Raw genomic sequence first — 15838 nt, 5'->3', positions numbered from 1 at the left:
TCCACGGTATATTCAATATTCTTTGCCAACACCACAACTCAAAGGAGTCAATTCTTCAGCCTTCCTTATTCATTGTCCAGCTTTCACATGCATGTGATGCAATTGAAAATACCATGGCTTGGGTCAGGCGCACCTTAGTCTTCGAGGTGACATCTTTGCTTCTCAACACTTTAAAGAGGTCCTTTGCAGCACATTTGCCCAATGCAATGCATCGTTTGATTTCTTGGCTGCTGCTTCCATGGGTATTGATTGTGGATCCAAGTAAAATGAAATCCTTGACAACTTCAATCTTTTCTCTATTTATCATGATGTTGCTCATTGGTCTAGTTGTGAGGATTTTTGTTTTCTTTATGTTGCGGTGCAAGTCGTACTGAAGCCTGTGGTCTTTGATCTTCATTAGTAAGTGCTTCAAGTCCTTTTCTTGAGCACATAGAAGTGTGAAAACCATCTCAGAGAGTACTACTGGAAGGTCACCTTCAAATATATCCTTCTTTTTCCCCGTTCCTTTCAGGGTAGTGGAGTTCCTACAACCCTTCTGTTCATTTTTGCCCTAAAGGCAATGAAAAGGAGGGTGGCATCAACTTGGGAAATGGCAGCTACGACCTGGAGGCTTCTTCCATTGTTAGCCCTGCCCCATCCCACTGCATCCACCTTAAACCCTATGTTCTATCCCCAAGGTTGGGTATGAACCAGGTCTGGACGAAGATCTACAGATGTCCTAAACCCTCTGGTGGTGCAGTTGTTAAAGTGCTCAGCTGCCAACCAAAAGGTCCCATCACCACCCTCAGTGATCCAAAATCAAAACAATAAACCAATTACTGTCAAGTTGACCCTGATCATGGCGACCCCCTGTGCATCAGAGTAGAACTGTACTCCATAGGGTTTTCAAGGAGTGGTTTTTCCATAGTAGATCGCCAGGCCTTTCTTCCAAGGCACCTCTGAGTGAGACTCAAACCTCCAGCCTTTCAGTTAGTAACCAAGCACATTAACCATTTGCACTGCTCAGGGACGCCAGTCAAAACAGTACTAAACCTTAAAATAGGACAAGGAAGACCAACACATTCTGATTGTTCCTGCAGTGATTACTTTGAGGCTCTTTAAAAAGTTTCAATTCCTTTCAAATCAACTTTTTTTTTTCCTTTTTGGGGGCGGGAGGGGGAATGCCGCTGATTTGCTGGTTTTACAAGCACGTTCTTTGTCAACTTTTCAGTACTGCCGTGCTGCACCCTAAACCTCTCTCTCATTCTGCCTGCCTTTCTCACAGGCCTGGACGAAATCCAGTGCTCGCTGCCCACGGAGAACAGGAGGATATTCCTGCAGGAGCTGTCGGAGGCTAGCTTCAGGGAGTGCAAGTTCAGCCTCTCTCTCACGGACCTGTTCATCATCATCTTCTCTGGCGTGGCTGTCTCCATCGCCGCCATCATTTCCAGCTTCTTCCTAGCCACGGTGGTGCAGTGCTTCCAGAGGTGTGCCCCGAACAAAGACACCGAGGATGAAGAAGAGGAGGAGGATGACTGAGCCGCCCCCTCCCCTTCTTGCTTTCGAGTATCCAAGCCAGTGGGTCCTCTCAACCTGAGAGGGAAATGCAGAAAACAGAAAGGAATTGACCCGTGTGCATGAACCGAGGAGAGTCCTGCTCCTTGTAGTGTCTTGGACCCTGGGAGCTCCCGGTGGGACCTCCAATCTCAGAGTTTAGCATCAGCAGAGTAGAGGAGCCCAGGAAGGACCAAGGGAGTCATTCCTGGAGGAGAGCCTCCCTCTCCCTTTGAGGTGTGTGTGGGGAGAAGATGACCAAGTCAAGCTTCATAGCTGATGGTTGAAGACCTTTTGAGGAGATTTGAAGACTTACACCTTTTGAGTGAAAAGACGATTTTGTGCCATTGATTTCTCTGACCTGTGTTGGGAGACCAAAGCGTTTCCCTCCTTCTAAGAGACAGCAGCTTGCACAGTGAGGATTCAAGCTTAGATCATTCTCCATGGGTGCGGGAATTTTGCTCTTTATGTAATAGGCCTCAGAAACCTTGGGGTGCTATGCACAGAACAAATAAACCCAAGTTTAGCTACAGTGACACCAAGGAAAAAGTTAAGAACTGGCCAAAGGTTTTTTAATGATTTATTTTATTTTTGTTGTTGTTGTTGAGAATATACACAGCAGATCGTTGGCAAATTCAACAGCTTCTACATGTACAATTCAGTGACATTGACTGCATTCTTCGAGTTGTACAGCCATCTTCATGCTCGTTTTCCAAGTTGTTCCTCCCCCATTAACATAAACTGACTGTCCCTTAAGCTTTCTGTCTAATCTTTTGAGTTGCTATGGTCAGTTTGATCCCATGCAGAGATAGATATTAAAAGAGCATAATGCTCAAGGTGGACTTTTTTTTACTAGTTAAGCTAAGCTATTGTTTGGTTTTGAGAAGACTTCAGGGGATATTTTTGGTTTACAGTTTAAAGATGATCTCAGGGCAAAAGTTTCAGGGCTTCCTCCAACCTCCATGGCTCCAGAAGTCTGGATTCCATGAGAATCAAAGGGGTTTTGTTATTAAATTTTTGTGAGTGGGCTGGGTAGACTCTTATTGACATAGGTCAAACCCTGAACCTTATCCTAAGAGGTAGCGACTTATAAAGGCAGGGATGGTTGCTTTGTACGACGGTGATGATCTCTTTTCTAAGAATCACTCTTCCCTCAGAAGTACACGCAAGTTGTTTTCCTTTCCTACCCTCCACCCTGAGTCTATCCTCCCCCAAATAATGCTTCACCATTCTCCATGTTGCTGCATGGAGACCTGACAGCTCCGGAGCTTGCAGGAAACTTCCCCGGAGGCCAGGATTCCAGTAAGCAGGTTGTGCTGGACCAACAAATGTTAAACCCTGGGACTTGACTTCTGACAAGACCTCCATCAATGGCTTTAGGGGGTGTGTGACATGTCTTTGAAGCATAGACTGTGACAAGCAGTGTTTTTCAGGATGTGGAATGTTCAGAGACAATGTGAAACAAACGAAATTATGTGCCCCGCTGGATTAATGCAAGATAACTTGCATTCGTGACATTGGACCACGCTGGGGGCTGAGACTTAAACTAGGGGCTCCTGAGAAGCTCCCAGGGTGATTTTGAGAATCACTTCTCCATTGTTTCCATAATATATTCCCTTATGCCCTTCCTCCTTTGCTCCCTTCCATCTTTGCTTCCACAAATAATTATTGAGTGCTTGCTAAGTGCCAGGCACTGTTCTAGGCACTGCAGATAGGCATGGAACAAGAAAGACAGACTCCCTGCTCTCCTTTCCCTTATATTCTAATGGATAGAACATAAAACAGACAAGTAAAGGCAAGTGTAACTTTAGGTAGCGATAAGCACCAGAATCAAACCAAACCAGTTGCTGATGAGTCAGCTCCAACTCATGGCAACCCCATGTGTGTCAGAGTAGAACTATGCTCCCCAGGGTTTTTTTTTTTTTTAATAATTTTTACTGTGCTTTAAGTGAAAGTTTACAAATCAAGTCGGTCTCTCACACAAAAACCCATATACACCCCGCTACACACTCCCAATTAGTCTCCCCCAATGAGACAGCCCGCTCTCTCCCTCCACTCTCTCTTTTTGTGTCCTTTTCACCAGCTTCTAACCCCCTCCACCCTCTCATCTCCCCTCCAGGCAGGAGATCCCAACATAGCCTCAGGTGTCCACCTGATCCAAGAAACTCACTCCCTCACCGGCATCCCTCTCCAACCCATTGTCCAGTCCAATCCATGCCTGAAGAGTTGGCTTCGGGAATGGTTCCTTCCTGTCCTGGGGCAACAGAAGGTCTGGGGGCCATGACCACCGGGGTCCTTCCAGTCTCAGTCAGACCATTACGTTTGGTCTTATGAGAATTTGGGGTCTGCTTCCCACTGCTCTCCTGCTCCCTCAGGGGTTCTCTGTTGTGTTCCCTGTCAGAGCAGTCATTGGTTGTAGTCGGGCACCATCTAGTTCTTCTGGTCTCAGGATGATGTAGTCGCTGCTTCATGTGGCCCTTTCTGCACAGGGTTTTTTTGGTGTCTCTGGGTGGACTTGAACCACCAGCTTTTCAGTTAGTAGCTGAGTATGTTAATTGTTCATACTACCCAGGGACGCCTGTGATAAGCATCATGAAAGAGATAAACAAGATTATGAGACAGAGAGAACCACTGGCAGGAGCCATTCTAGAGTAGGTGGTTGGAAGGCCTCTCATTGGGAGGCTTTTGAGCTGAGCTTGTTACCTCTTTGCCTTATACTCCCTTGCTCCTTTCCTATTCTTAATCTTTTTTTCTATTCGTTCTTCTTCCCCCTTCACCCTTGAGGAGACCCTTGGACACCCTTCCTACTCCCCAGCACTGTTGGTGCCATTGGAGGAGACCCCTGGCTCAGAGGGGCTATCTCCTCAGAGTCACTGGGCAGCCAACAATAACAGTTACTGCTTTAATCCATGTCTACATGTTCCAGCAATCATTTACACCCTGATGTCAATGAAGGTTCCAAGGTTCCTAGAAAAGGACTTTCATTAGGAGAGAGGGAAATGCCACTCACATTTAGTCACATGAGGGGATATTAGAAAAGATCACCGAAGCATGCCAAGGGGTTCAGAACCTGGGAGTTTGAAGTGCAAAACAACCTAACGTCAGCACCTCCCCAGTTTTGCTGGGTGCACCATGGATTCAGCTGGTGGTACTGGGGTTGGACTTGCTGCCTGTCCCTTCCCTACCCCCATGAGCATCATTCTGGGGACACATTGAAAGGTCCCAAACCCCAACCAGAGTCACAGTTTGTCTTTCCTGGAATCCTAGGGAGATGGTGGCCTGCGCTATGAGAAACAGCAGCAGACCCTTGTTCTAATAGGTTCTGGTGGATGAATTTCACTTGATGAGCCTGTTGTATTCCTTCCATCAGCCCCAGGCAATTCATTCTGGTCAGCAGGCTTGGCTGTTTCCTTAGGAAGCCCAGGCCCTGTGCAGAGTAGGGGCCTAGTGGTCATTTACTGAATGAATTAATGGATGGGGATGGGCAACCAGGGGATTTCTGGGTGAAAACTAACCATAATTTCTGCCAACTGTGCCCCAGAGCTCTGGAATAAACATTGTTCTGTTTTAAAAATTACCAGTTCAGACAATTACTGCCTGGGTACAGTCTCTGTGAGACATTGGGAACATTGGGGATGTGGAGACATTGGGGATGCAGGGCCATTGAGGACATCCCATGAAAATACACTGACATCGAAGGAAGGGAAAATGTCTTTTGAAGGGTGACCTTGCCCAGCCAATAGGCAATGACTTAATGCTCCCTGACTTGCCTTAGAGTTTCAAGTTATTATTATTAATAACAATAACAATAGTGCTATACACCAGGTGAGACTTGTGGGTGGTAGGACTTACTTCCTGTCCCTCCCCCACCCCCATGAGCATCATTCCAGGGACACGTTGAAAGGCAATCAGTGCCAGAAATGCCCCTCTTTCACATCTCCATGGGTGTCATGTGAGTCTTAGTTCAAATGTCACATCCTCAGAGTCACTCTCCTCACACCAGCCCGTGTTATTTTCTGTAGAGTGTGTACTGTGATCTGACATTATCCTAGTTGTTTGTTTACATGCTCATTTGCCACCCCACTGGATGCCTGAGTTTCTTAAAGTGGCCATAACACGAATATCACAAGAGAGTTAAAGAGCAGAAATTTGTTTTCTTTCAGTTCTGGAGGCTGAACGTACAAGTCAGGGTGTTGGCTGTGTCAATTCCTTCTTTCTAGGCATTCTGAGGTTCCTGGGTTTGCAGATGATCCTCACGTGGCATCTGTCTTGCCCCGTGTGTATATGCGTGTGCATCTCTGTGTCTATTCTTCTCTTTTTATAACTCAGAAGTGATTAGATTTAGAACCCACCCTACATGGGTATGTTCTAATCAACATATCATAGAGAACCGTATTTCCAAACAGAATGGCATACACAGGTACAGGGGTTAGAATTCCAGCACATATTTTGGGGAGACACAATTTAATCCATAACATTCCATCCTTTGGTGCCCCAAAATTCATGTCTTTCTGTCTTAGTTATCTAGTGCTGCTATAACAGAAATAACACAGGTGGATGGCTTCAACAAATAGAATTTTATTCCCTCACAGTCTAGGAGGCCAGAAGCCTGAATTCAGGGCAACAGCTCCAGGGGAAGGCTTTCTTTCTCTGTAAGCTCTGGGAGAAGGTCCTTGTCATCCACCTCCCGCGGTCGAGAAACTTCTCAACAGAGGGACCCTGGGTCCAAAATATGCATGCTCCTAGTTCTTCTTACTTGGTGGTAATGAGGTCCCCATGTCTCCCTGCTTGCTTCTCTCTTTTATATCTCAAAAGAGATTGATTTAAGACACAAACTAATCTTGTAGATTGAGTTCTGCCTCGTTAACATAACTGCTGCTAATCCCACTTCATCAACATCATAGAGATAGGATTTGCAACACACAGGAGAATCACATCAGTATCACAAAATGGTGGACAATCACACGATACTGGGAATCATGGCCTAGCCAAATAGATACACATATTTTTGAGGGACACAGTTCAATCCATGATACCTTCTCACATGTAAAACCCATTTACCCTCTCTTATTGGACTAGACTGTGAGCTCTGCAAGGACAGAAACTCAGGCTGTTGGTGTTCTCAGCCTTTTGAAGAGTGCCTGACACATGGAAGGTGTCTAATACATACTGGTTGAAAAAGCAAACAAATGAATTCCAGGCACTGTACTAGGTACTCTACAAACACAAGCTCTATTTAAGCATCCTCACAACTGTAGGAAAGAGCTGTTCTTCCATTTTATAGATGAGGAAGCCAAAGCACAGAGAGGGTGGGTAGATTAAAGGAAGCACCAGAGCCAGCACAGATTTGGGGCTATTGGACTCCAAAGCATGTGCTCTTGGTTATGATACTTGCTCATATCTATTGAGTGCTCACTCCTTGCTAGGCACTGGGCCAACTCTGTCATGTGGATTCCCTCATTTAAGCCAATCATCAACTGTCAAGCCAAGGTCCAGGGTCACCAACAAAAAGCATGGCTTATACACACAGACACTGGGCTTCCACACAATGCTTTACTCACACAGAAAAGAGACAAAGCAAGGTCAGCTTCCCTAGTGGCTCCAGTCCCCCATGGGCAGTGGGTCACCTCTCACAGCTGGTAAAAGGCTGGTATTCTGCACGCACCCCTATCATGCTGCAGATGAGGGACCTTGTTCTGTTCCCACCGGGAACAAATACAGAAGTGGGGCTGGGTAGGTGCCATACGGCACAATCATGCACAGAGCAGAAAGTTTACTGTGTATTCAGAGCAGGGAGGGGTTTTTCCTCATAAGGAGAAGAAACTGGGAGAGAGAGAGAGGCTCAGTTCCAAGACTCCGTTGTCAGGACCCAAGTCTTCTGAGTAGGCAGTCCAGGTGGGGGTCAGGAGGCTGTGCAATAGACTGGTTTCCCGTTTCCCCAACACCAACCCGGTAAGGTGGGCACCATCATCACCTCCCCTTTCTGGTTCCATCACCTCTCTTTTGCCATTGAGAGAACAGATTTGGGTCTGGGGGTAACTTGCCTACGTGACACAGCAGCAGGTGATGGAATGGGCCTTGACGTCAGGTGGTCTGCTTGACCACGGCACAGCGCTGCCTTCTCTGCCCCCCACGTTGGCTTCTTGAGCCAGCAGAGACAGGGTGGAGGGGCTCCTGTCTTGGGAATGTGTCAAAGGCAAAATGGAAGAGACATTTGTTAAAGCAGCAAGATGGATAGATCCAAGCTACTGCAGCAAGGGAGTGAGACTCTAGTAATTAACTGAGCTCAACTCCAATTAAGACAAGGGTGACTAGAGTTTTTAAAAGACAGAGAAGAGGGAACTTGTTAGTTGGCGTTGAGTCGGCTCCAGCGTTGCCTGGTCCTGTACCATCTCCAGGATCTTTGATACGTTTGAGCTCATTGTTGAGGCTGTAGTGTCAATCCATCTCATTGAGGGTTTCCCATGTTTTCCTGAGCCTCTCCTTTACCAACCATGGTGTCCTTCTTTAGCAATTGGTCTTTCCTGATGATGTGTCCAAAGTGAGATGACCTCTCACCATCTTCACTTCTAAGGAGCATTCTGGTTGTATTTCTTCTAAGACCAGCAGAAACCTAAAGGGGCTGGAAGGGGAAATGGAAAGTTACAGTAGGGGGTGTAAAGGTACTGAGAACATCTTGGCAAGGCGGGTTGGACATTGTACAACCCTTCCTGGAACAGTGCATTTTGTGGTTGGGCACTACTATGTGTTTGCTTGAGCAAAAACCTCAACACAAGGCCTGGGGCCCCCTTTGGGAACAGGCAGAAGCCAGACAAAAGTCTGGACAAGTCTGTTAGCGCAGGCGGACAAGCCATTCAGCTGCATGGTCCTATCGCTCCAAACAGAGTTCGCAGCTGTTTGTTGGGCTCCAGAAAATCGCCTGCAGTCACTGCCAGCACCCTGGATGAGTTTATTTCAAGTCTTTCATCCAGCCTTTCAGACATCCTTCCGAGAGTCAGGTCCATCAGAATATCTTGTCTCATTTTGCTCTCCTTACAATTTGATGAAGGAGGCTGGTGACGTTGTGGTTAAGCGCTCAGCTGCTAACTGAAAGTTTGGTAATTTGTCCCCACCATCTGCTCTGCTGGAGAAAGATGTGGCAGTCTGCTTCCGTAAAGATTTCAGCCTTGAAAACCCCATGGGGCAGTTCTACTCTGTCCTGTAGGGTCACTATGAGTCGGAATCGACTCGTTGACAACAGGCACAATTTGATGATCAGGGGATTGTAGCAGCATCACAAAAAACAAAATAACAACAACAACGACAAAAAAAAAAAGTTACTGTCAAGTTGACTCTGACTCATGGAGACCCCATGTGTGTCAGAGCAGAACTTTTCTCCATAGGGTTTTCAATGGCTGAGTTTTTGGAAGCAGATCACCAAGCCTTTCTTCCAAGGTGCCTCTGGGTGCACTGGAACCACCAACCTCTTAGTAGCCAAGCACGTTAACCATTCGCACCACCCAGAGACTCCACATCACAAATGAACCTGTCCTACTGAGAAGACAACACGTACTACCAGTACAGCCCTGGGCCTTGGGCAAGAGGGGTCCCTTTCTTGGGTCCAGCACTTCAGAAGGTGGCTGTGCTCCAGCTGTACTCTGCCCCATGTGGTGAGGAATCTTTGGGACCAAGGGCATGTGCCCACCCAAAGCCAGAGGCACCCTTCTAGAACATGTTCTGGGAACCTGGACTCTCAGAACGCCCTGTGCAAACAACCCAGGTTCACTTCCAGAACCAGTGTGGGCCTCTTCCCATCATGCCTCCCATGGGGCAGAGTGGTCAAGGGAAAGAAGCTGGCTGGGCATGTGAGTAGAGCTTGGATGTGCAGGCTGGTGCGTCCACACAGGTGTGCTCAGGACCCCTAGAGGTGCAGGATGGAGCCAGAGGTAAAGAGAAGGGGGCAATTCACAGGTACCTTGGTTCTCACCACACTGCCATAATCTGTACACATTTCCAAGAATTTAAGAATTTATGACTTCAACCTGGTCTTCCAAGTCATTAAGAAGTAATCTTTGGCCCAGACTTAATTGTCTGACTGAGACTAGAATGACCCCGGAGGTCATGGTCCCCAGACCTTTTGTTAGCCCAAGACAGGAACTGTTCCTAAAGCCAACTCTTCAGACAGGGACTGGACTAGACTATGGGATAGACAATGATACCGGTGAAGAATGAGCTTCTTGGATCAAGCAGACACATGAGACTATGTTGGCATCTCCTGTCTGGAGAGGAGATGAGAGGGTAGAGGGGGTCAGAAGCTCGCTGAATGGACACGAAAAGAAATAGGAGAGGGAAGGAGTGTGCTGTCTCATTAGGGGGAAAGCAATTAGGAGCATATAGCAAGGTGTTTATAAATTTTTGTATGAAAGTCCGACTTGATTTGTAAACTTTCACTTAAAGCACAATAAAAATTAAAAAAAAAAAGAAGTAGTCTTTGGCAAGGTGATTGGATAGAACATTTTCTTGAACAGTTTGCTGTATTCATTTATGAGTTTGTAAATGTTTAGCTACAGGTGTGCAGAGGAGGGTCTATATGTTCTTATCCTGGCTTCACTGATGTTACAGGTGGGCCTGGATACCACAGCAGGGACCAAAGACCATCTACGTGTCCTGGCTCTTGGCCCCAGGACTAGATACTGTTTCTACCCTGGGGAGGCTGGCCCACGGGGACCTTTACAAGGAAGAAAGACTGAGCCACCCACATCCCATCGTTTTCCTCCGTGAGGAGGAATGGTTTGCACTGAGCTTCTCTGTTACCCCCTCCTTCTCCTCTTTCCCTCTTCCCCTCCTTCTCTCCCTACTCCTCCCCTCCTCCCCTCCTCCCTCTCCTCTGTTCTCCTTCCTCTCCTCCTCTTCCTCAGGCTTCCCTCCACCTCACTCTCCTCATTCTCACTCTCCTCCTCTTCCTCTCTCTCTCCCTCCTCCTGTGCTCTCCTCCCACCAGGTCCGTACAGGCTCAGATGGACAACATGACAGGCATGAATTCTAGGTGCAGTTGGTGGCAGGGAGTGGGTGGAGTTTCCTCCTTATGAAATTTAACTGGGCTACCAAGCACATCAAGACTTTTCGTCTCACCAACAACCTGCCCAGTCAGCTGAGCCAACCAGTCCGCCAGCCCTGTGCCTTGGCTGTAAACTCCTTTTTAGTGGCCTCCAGTGGCCTTGAGAGTTAAGTGATTTATTAATTGGCAAGTGGGCTCTTCAAACCCTGTTCTGTGAAACCACCTGAAGCCTACCCCTGAGGGTTTCATCTGCCTGCAGCTGACAAGGTGGCCTTGTTCCTGAAGACGCCAAGCCAGTAAACGTACATTCAGATGTTATATTCTTTTTCCACGTAAAAGATTTTTTAATCGGCTATTTGGAAACAAGGTCTATTTTTGAAAACATGCCTTGCCAGGGTGTAAGTGAGGTATCATATTTTGGCCTTGGGAAAAGCGCAACATGCTGTTTGGGTCAAACGTCACACCCACGTTTAGGATCATTACTCATGAACTTGTCACCGTGGCGGAGTTCCTGTAAGGGGACCCGAGCCAGGACTGGTTTTCCTAGAATCCGTCTTACAGAGTTTGCCGCTCAGTATGAACTCACCATTCCCTTCCCAGCCTGATCGTGAATAACCGCATGCTATTGTCGTTGTTAGTGCTGCTGTTAGCTGCTGTTGAGTCAGCATTGACTCATGGCGGCTCCATGTGCAACGGAACAAAACACTGCCAGGTCCTAGGCCATCCCCACGATTGCTTGTGGATCGGACCGTTGTGATCCATAGAGTTTTCATTGCTTGATTTTCAGAAGTAGATCACCAAGCCTTTCTTCCTAGTCTGTCTTAGTCTGGAAGATCCACTGAAAGCTATTCAGCATTATAGCAACACATGAGCCACCAATGACAGGCTGTGCATGAGGTATATTGGCCAGGAATCAAACCCAGGTCTCTTGCATAGAAGGTGAGACTTCTACCATAGGACCATCACTGCCATCTAATCACAAGGGAAATGTTACCAGGTGGAAACCCCAGGTTCTTGCTCAGCATGTCCAATATTGGCCCATAAACGAGAGACTGAGGTGGGAGAACAGGAAAGGCACATTTATTTTGTTGTACAAGGAGATGGAGTCAGTGGGAGCTGCTGCCGCCAAGACTGCTCCCCAAGGGTGGGCAGGCAAGTTACTTTTAAAGGGGTTTACAAGTAGGGAGTTCATATAAGTTATGTCAGCAACATTCTTAATCATAGTACGCACCATGGGGTTTACATAAAACCTCCAAGCAAAAGCAGGATTCAGATGCAAAGCTGGGGAGGGGGAAGGAAGCCAAGCAAAGGAAACAAGATTTTTAATACAGCACTGTGGGGTCTCTCTCTCACTAACCATTCTCCAAAAGAGCCCCTGGAGCTGGAGGGCCAGCCCTACTGCCCGTTTTGATCACTAACAGTGGAACATCAACTCCACCCATCACTAGCTGAGTGACCGTGGTCATGCCACAGCCCTTCCCCTCCACCCTGTGACACAGAGCAACCCTGACATCTTGGTGGAGTTGATGAGAACACAATGGCATGATGGGAGGGGACACCCCAGCTCAGTACCTGGCACATAGGACTCACCCAGCAAACGAGGGTTTCCTCCTTTCTTTGCCCCCTGGGGGTTCATAGGTGCACAGAGGAGGGCACTGTTTGAAGAGAACTGTGGAACCAGAGTACTGCGTTGCAGTCAGGGTATCAGGGGCTGAGCCCACAGCCTGAAGACCTCGGCAGGAAGAAATTTGTTTCTTCTCTTTAAAAACCAGTTGCCATCAAGTTGGCTGCAACTCGTGGCTGCTCCATGTGTCAGAGGAGAACTGCGCTCCCTAGGGTTTTCAATAGCTGAGTTTTTTGGAAGCAGATCACCAGGCCGTTCTTCCGAGATGCCTCTGAGTAGACTCAAGCAACCAACCTTTCAGTTAGCAGCCAAGCATGTTCGCTGTTCTCACCACCCAGGGACTCCTTTGTCCTCTTCACCATTTCATAATTAGCCCCTGGCTCACTGCTTTTGGCCTCACTGACACCGCTGCTTTTTCTGTGCTCATAAATCTGCATAAATGTCAGAGGCCGCTCTTACAAGTGTCACCTACACGTCCCCAGAGTCCCTTCATCTAGGAATACAAATGAGGCTATATAAATTCCCAATTTATGTTGTTCTGGTGGATCCCACACACCTGAACACAAGATTTCAGCCCAATTAATGTAGCCCCGTGCTGTCCCCCAGCACACAGACACTAAGGATTCTACCAGATGCCGTGGAGTTGATTCCGATTCATGGTGATCCCATTGTATGTCAGAGTAGAACTGAGCTCCATAGGGTTTTCAGTGGCTGATTTTTTGGAAGTAGATCACCAGGCCCTTCTTCCAAAGTACCCCTGGGTAGACTCGAACCTCCAGCCTTCTGGTTAGTAGCTGAACGTGTTCATTGTTTATACCACCCAGCAACTCCAAGTAGTTTTAGGGATGGGGAGCCTTTCGCTCGGGCTTACAAACCAGTCTGAACTGGCACCTGCTAAGTGTCCATTGCATTTGCTGGGGGTTACGGCTTCCCTGGGCAATGTGGCCTCCAACTGCCCTGCTACAGCTCCTTGGGGATGGCCTCCCCAGACCATCCTTGCTCTGCCCACTCTTTAATCCCAACCTACCAGTCCCTAAGGTGCTCTCACCGTGTGGCCTTCTCTATATCCCTCCCCCTCCCCGCTAAAGCCACACTGTTCTCACAGAAATGAGGACAGTGTCCCCTCCACAGGGTCGGACTAGTCCCTAGGCTAGCCTTAGGACCAGGCCCCATAATATCCTTCCAATTCCCCATCTCGTTGGCTCTTCCCCTACACCAAAGCCCCCCTTTGATCAAGCCTCCTCCATCCAGGCATTTCAACGTGAGCAAATAGCTTCCCTGGGCAGAGTTGCCACTGCCTGCAACCATGGCAGCCAGCCAGCGTCAGAACCCCGGATCAGGCTGCAGTAGGACAGGAGAAATGGACGTCTCTGGAACTCAGGGCCTCTGTTCCTACCCAATGGTGGAGGAGGCTGTGGAGTCCTGCTGGCAGCCAAGGGGTTCGCTGGACTCCACTCCCTGTTAGGAGCTGCCTAATAAGGCAGGTAAGATGTGCAGGTGCCAGTGCACCCCACTGTGGGATCTAGGCTGGCACTGTGAAACATTGCCCTCCATCCCCACCCAATCTTCTTTTCCCAAAGACACCTTCTAAACTATAAACTCCATGAGGTCAGGGCTAGTCGGGGTCATCCATCACTAAATACCTGACCTTTGACCCCGGCCTGGCAGACAGGAACCCCCAATTGTCAATGATGAACAAATACAGTTCCCTCCTGAAAAGGGCCACACCATGGCCTCCCTGAGAGAAATAAGTCCATGGGAGTGAGGAAGCAGAGTCCAGGCTGGGGACCTTGTCAGGAACCCACAGCCATTGACGTAGTTCTCCCCATCCCCCTGGAAAGCATCATTACCCCATTTTATTCTCTTCACAGAGAACTCATCACTATGTGGGTTTCTTGAGCTTTGTTTGCTTGTGTACTGTCTGTTTCCTGCTTGCTCTATTGTAAACTATGAGAGTGAGGTCAGTGTTTGTCTTGTTTATCCTCTATCCTTGAGCCTAGAACTACCTTGTGCTTGACAGGACCCAAGACATATTTGTGAAATGGATGAATGAATGGATGGATGGATGGATGGATGGATGGATGGATGGATGGATGGATGGATGGATGGATGGATGGATGGATGGATGGATGGATGGATGGGTGGGTGGGTGGGTGGAGGGGTGGGTGGGTGGGTGGTTGCGTGGGTGGGTGGTTGCGTGGGTGGGTGGATGCGTGGGTGGGTGGATGCATGGATGCACGGATGTGTGGATGCGTGGATGCATGGATGTGTGGATGGATGGATGTTGTTGTTCTTGTTAGGTGCCTTCCAGTCAGTTCTGACTCAGCGACCCCACATACAACGGAATGAAACACTGCCTGGTCCTGCACCATCCTCATGATTGTTGTTATGCTTGAGCCCGTTATTGCAGCCACTGTGTCAATCCATCTCATTGAGGGTCTTCCTCTTTTCTGCTGACCCTGTACCAAGCACGATGTCCTTCTCCAGGGACTGGTCCCTCCTGATAACATGTCCAAAGTATGTGAGATATAGTCTCGCCATCCTTGATTCTAAGGAGCATTGTGGTTGGATGGAGAGGAGGATAGATGCACAGATGGACGGACATGTGGATGGATGGATGGTAAATTTTTTACCCTTTCCAAGGACTTGGAAGCCACACATAGCATGTGAGGACTGTGGCCAGAGAAGACAAAAAATGAAAGTGTCAAAGGAAAATTCCACTTTCCCTTGCAGAGGGCACAGATCCAGCCCAGGGGTACAGAAATGTCAAAACAACTTGCGATGTTTCCTTCCTTAGCAGTTGTCCATTTCTGTCGTAGCTCGGACGCCTTTCCCTCTGCCCCAGCGTGGGCTGCAGATGACTGATGGGCATGCCTGCACTTCACATCTTGCCTTTCCTCTGAGAAGCCAGTAGAATAAGATCCTTTGTCCAGATTGTGAGGTCCAGTTAGATGCTGGCAGTTGCCTCCCCGCCTCTCTGAGCCACCGTCCCCCTCCTGTCCTCTTCTCCTTGGCATAAACGGCTGGGCACTGGGTGATTTCCATTCGTGACCATCTGACCCCTAATTACTTCAGTTAATTACTTGGACAGGCTTTCCCTGCAAAAAGGGCTGGATGTGTTTTTGTTTAAAACCCACGGATGGGGAGAAGGAGATGCTGTCCACCTGTCCTTGTCTCCTGCCTGCACGTGTAGAGGGAGGAGAGGCATTCACTGCTCAGGTTATTCGATTTCCCAAAGATTTGCTCTCTTGGGGATTCTGAGTGGTGGAGATCAGTCTGGCTTTGATCAGTTCCCTCAAAGAGCTTATTCTCTCACTAATCCTGAATCTTATAAAGGGACTGATTGCTTGTTGGGGAAACAAGTGTAATGACGGGGCGGGGGGAGGTCATCCTCATCTGTGCAACATGGGATTTATCACTTTTGTTATTTCTGGTCTCTCACTCTGACTCCCCAGGCCAAGAAAAGCCAGCATGAGGGACCCCAGCCCACAGTACGGAGTCGTAAGGGATCTAACAGCCAACAGCTCTCATCACCCCTCAAACCATCACACCCGTCCCCACTCTTTTCCTGGGTCCTAGGGAGGATACAGGTCCCTAGGTGATGCAAAAGGTTTTCCCTCAATTACTAAGCTAAAGATTGGCGG

General features: G+C 48.2%; 1 protein-coding gene across 1 annotated transcript in view; it reads left to right on the top strand.

Annotated features, from left to right (window-relative positions):
- Positions 1-1593, top strand: part of LRRC38 (leucine rich repeat containing 38) — a 45106-nt gene extending 43513 nt beyond the window's left edge. The window contains exon 2 of the mRNA XM_064283139.1: positions 1265-1593. Within this exon, the coding sequence (XP_064139209.1) occupies positions 1265-1518 (254 nt within the window). The 3' untranslated portion in view covers positions 1519-1593. The remainder of the gene's footprint in view (positions 1-1264) is intronic.
- Positions 1594-15838: the final 14245 nt, after the last annotated feature.

Source organism: Loxodonta africana, chromosome 3 (assembly GCF_030014295.1).
Source record: "Loxodonta africana isolate mLoxAfr1 chromosome 3, mLoxAfr1.hap2, whole genome shotgun sequence".
NCBI lineage: Eukaryota > Metazoa > Chordata > Mammalia > Proboscidea > Elephantidae > Loxodonta > Loxodonta africana.
This window is presented reverse-complemented; position numbering and strand designations above follow the sequence as displayed.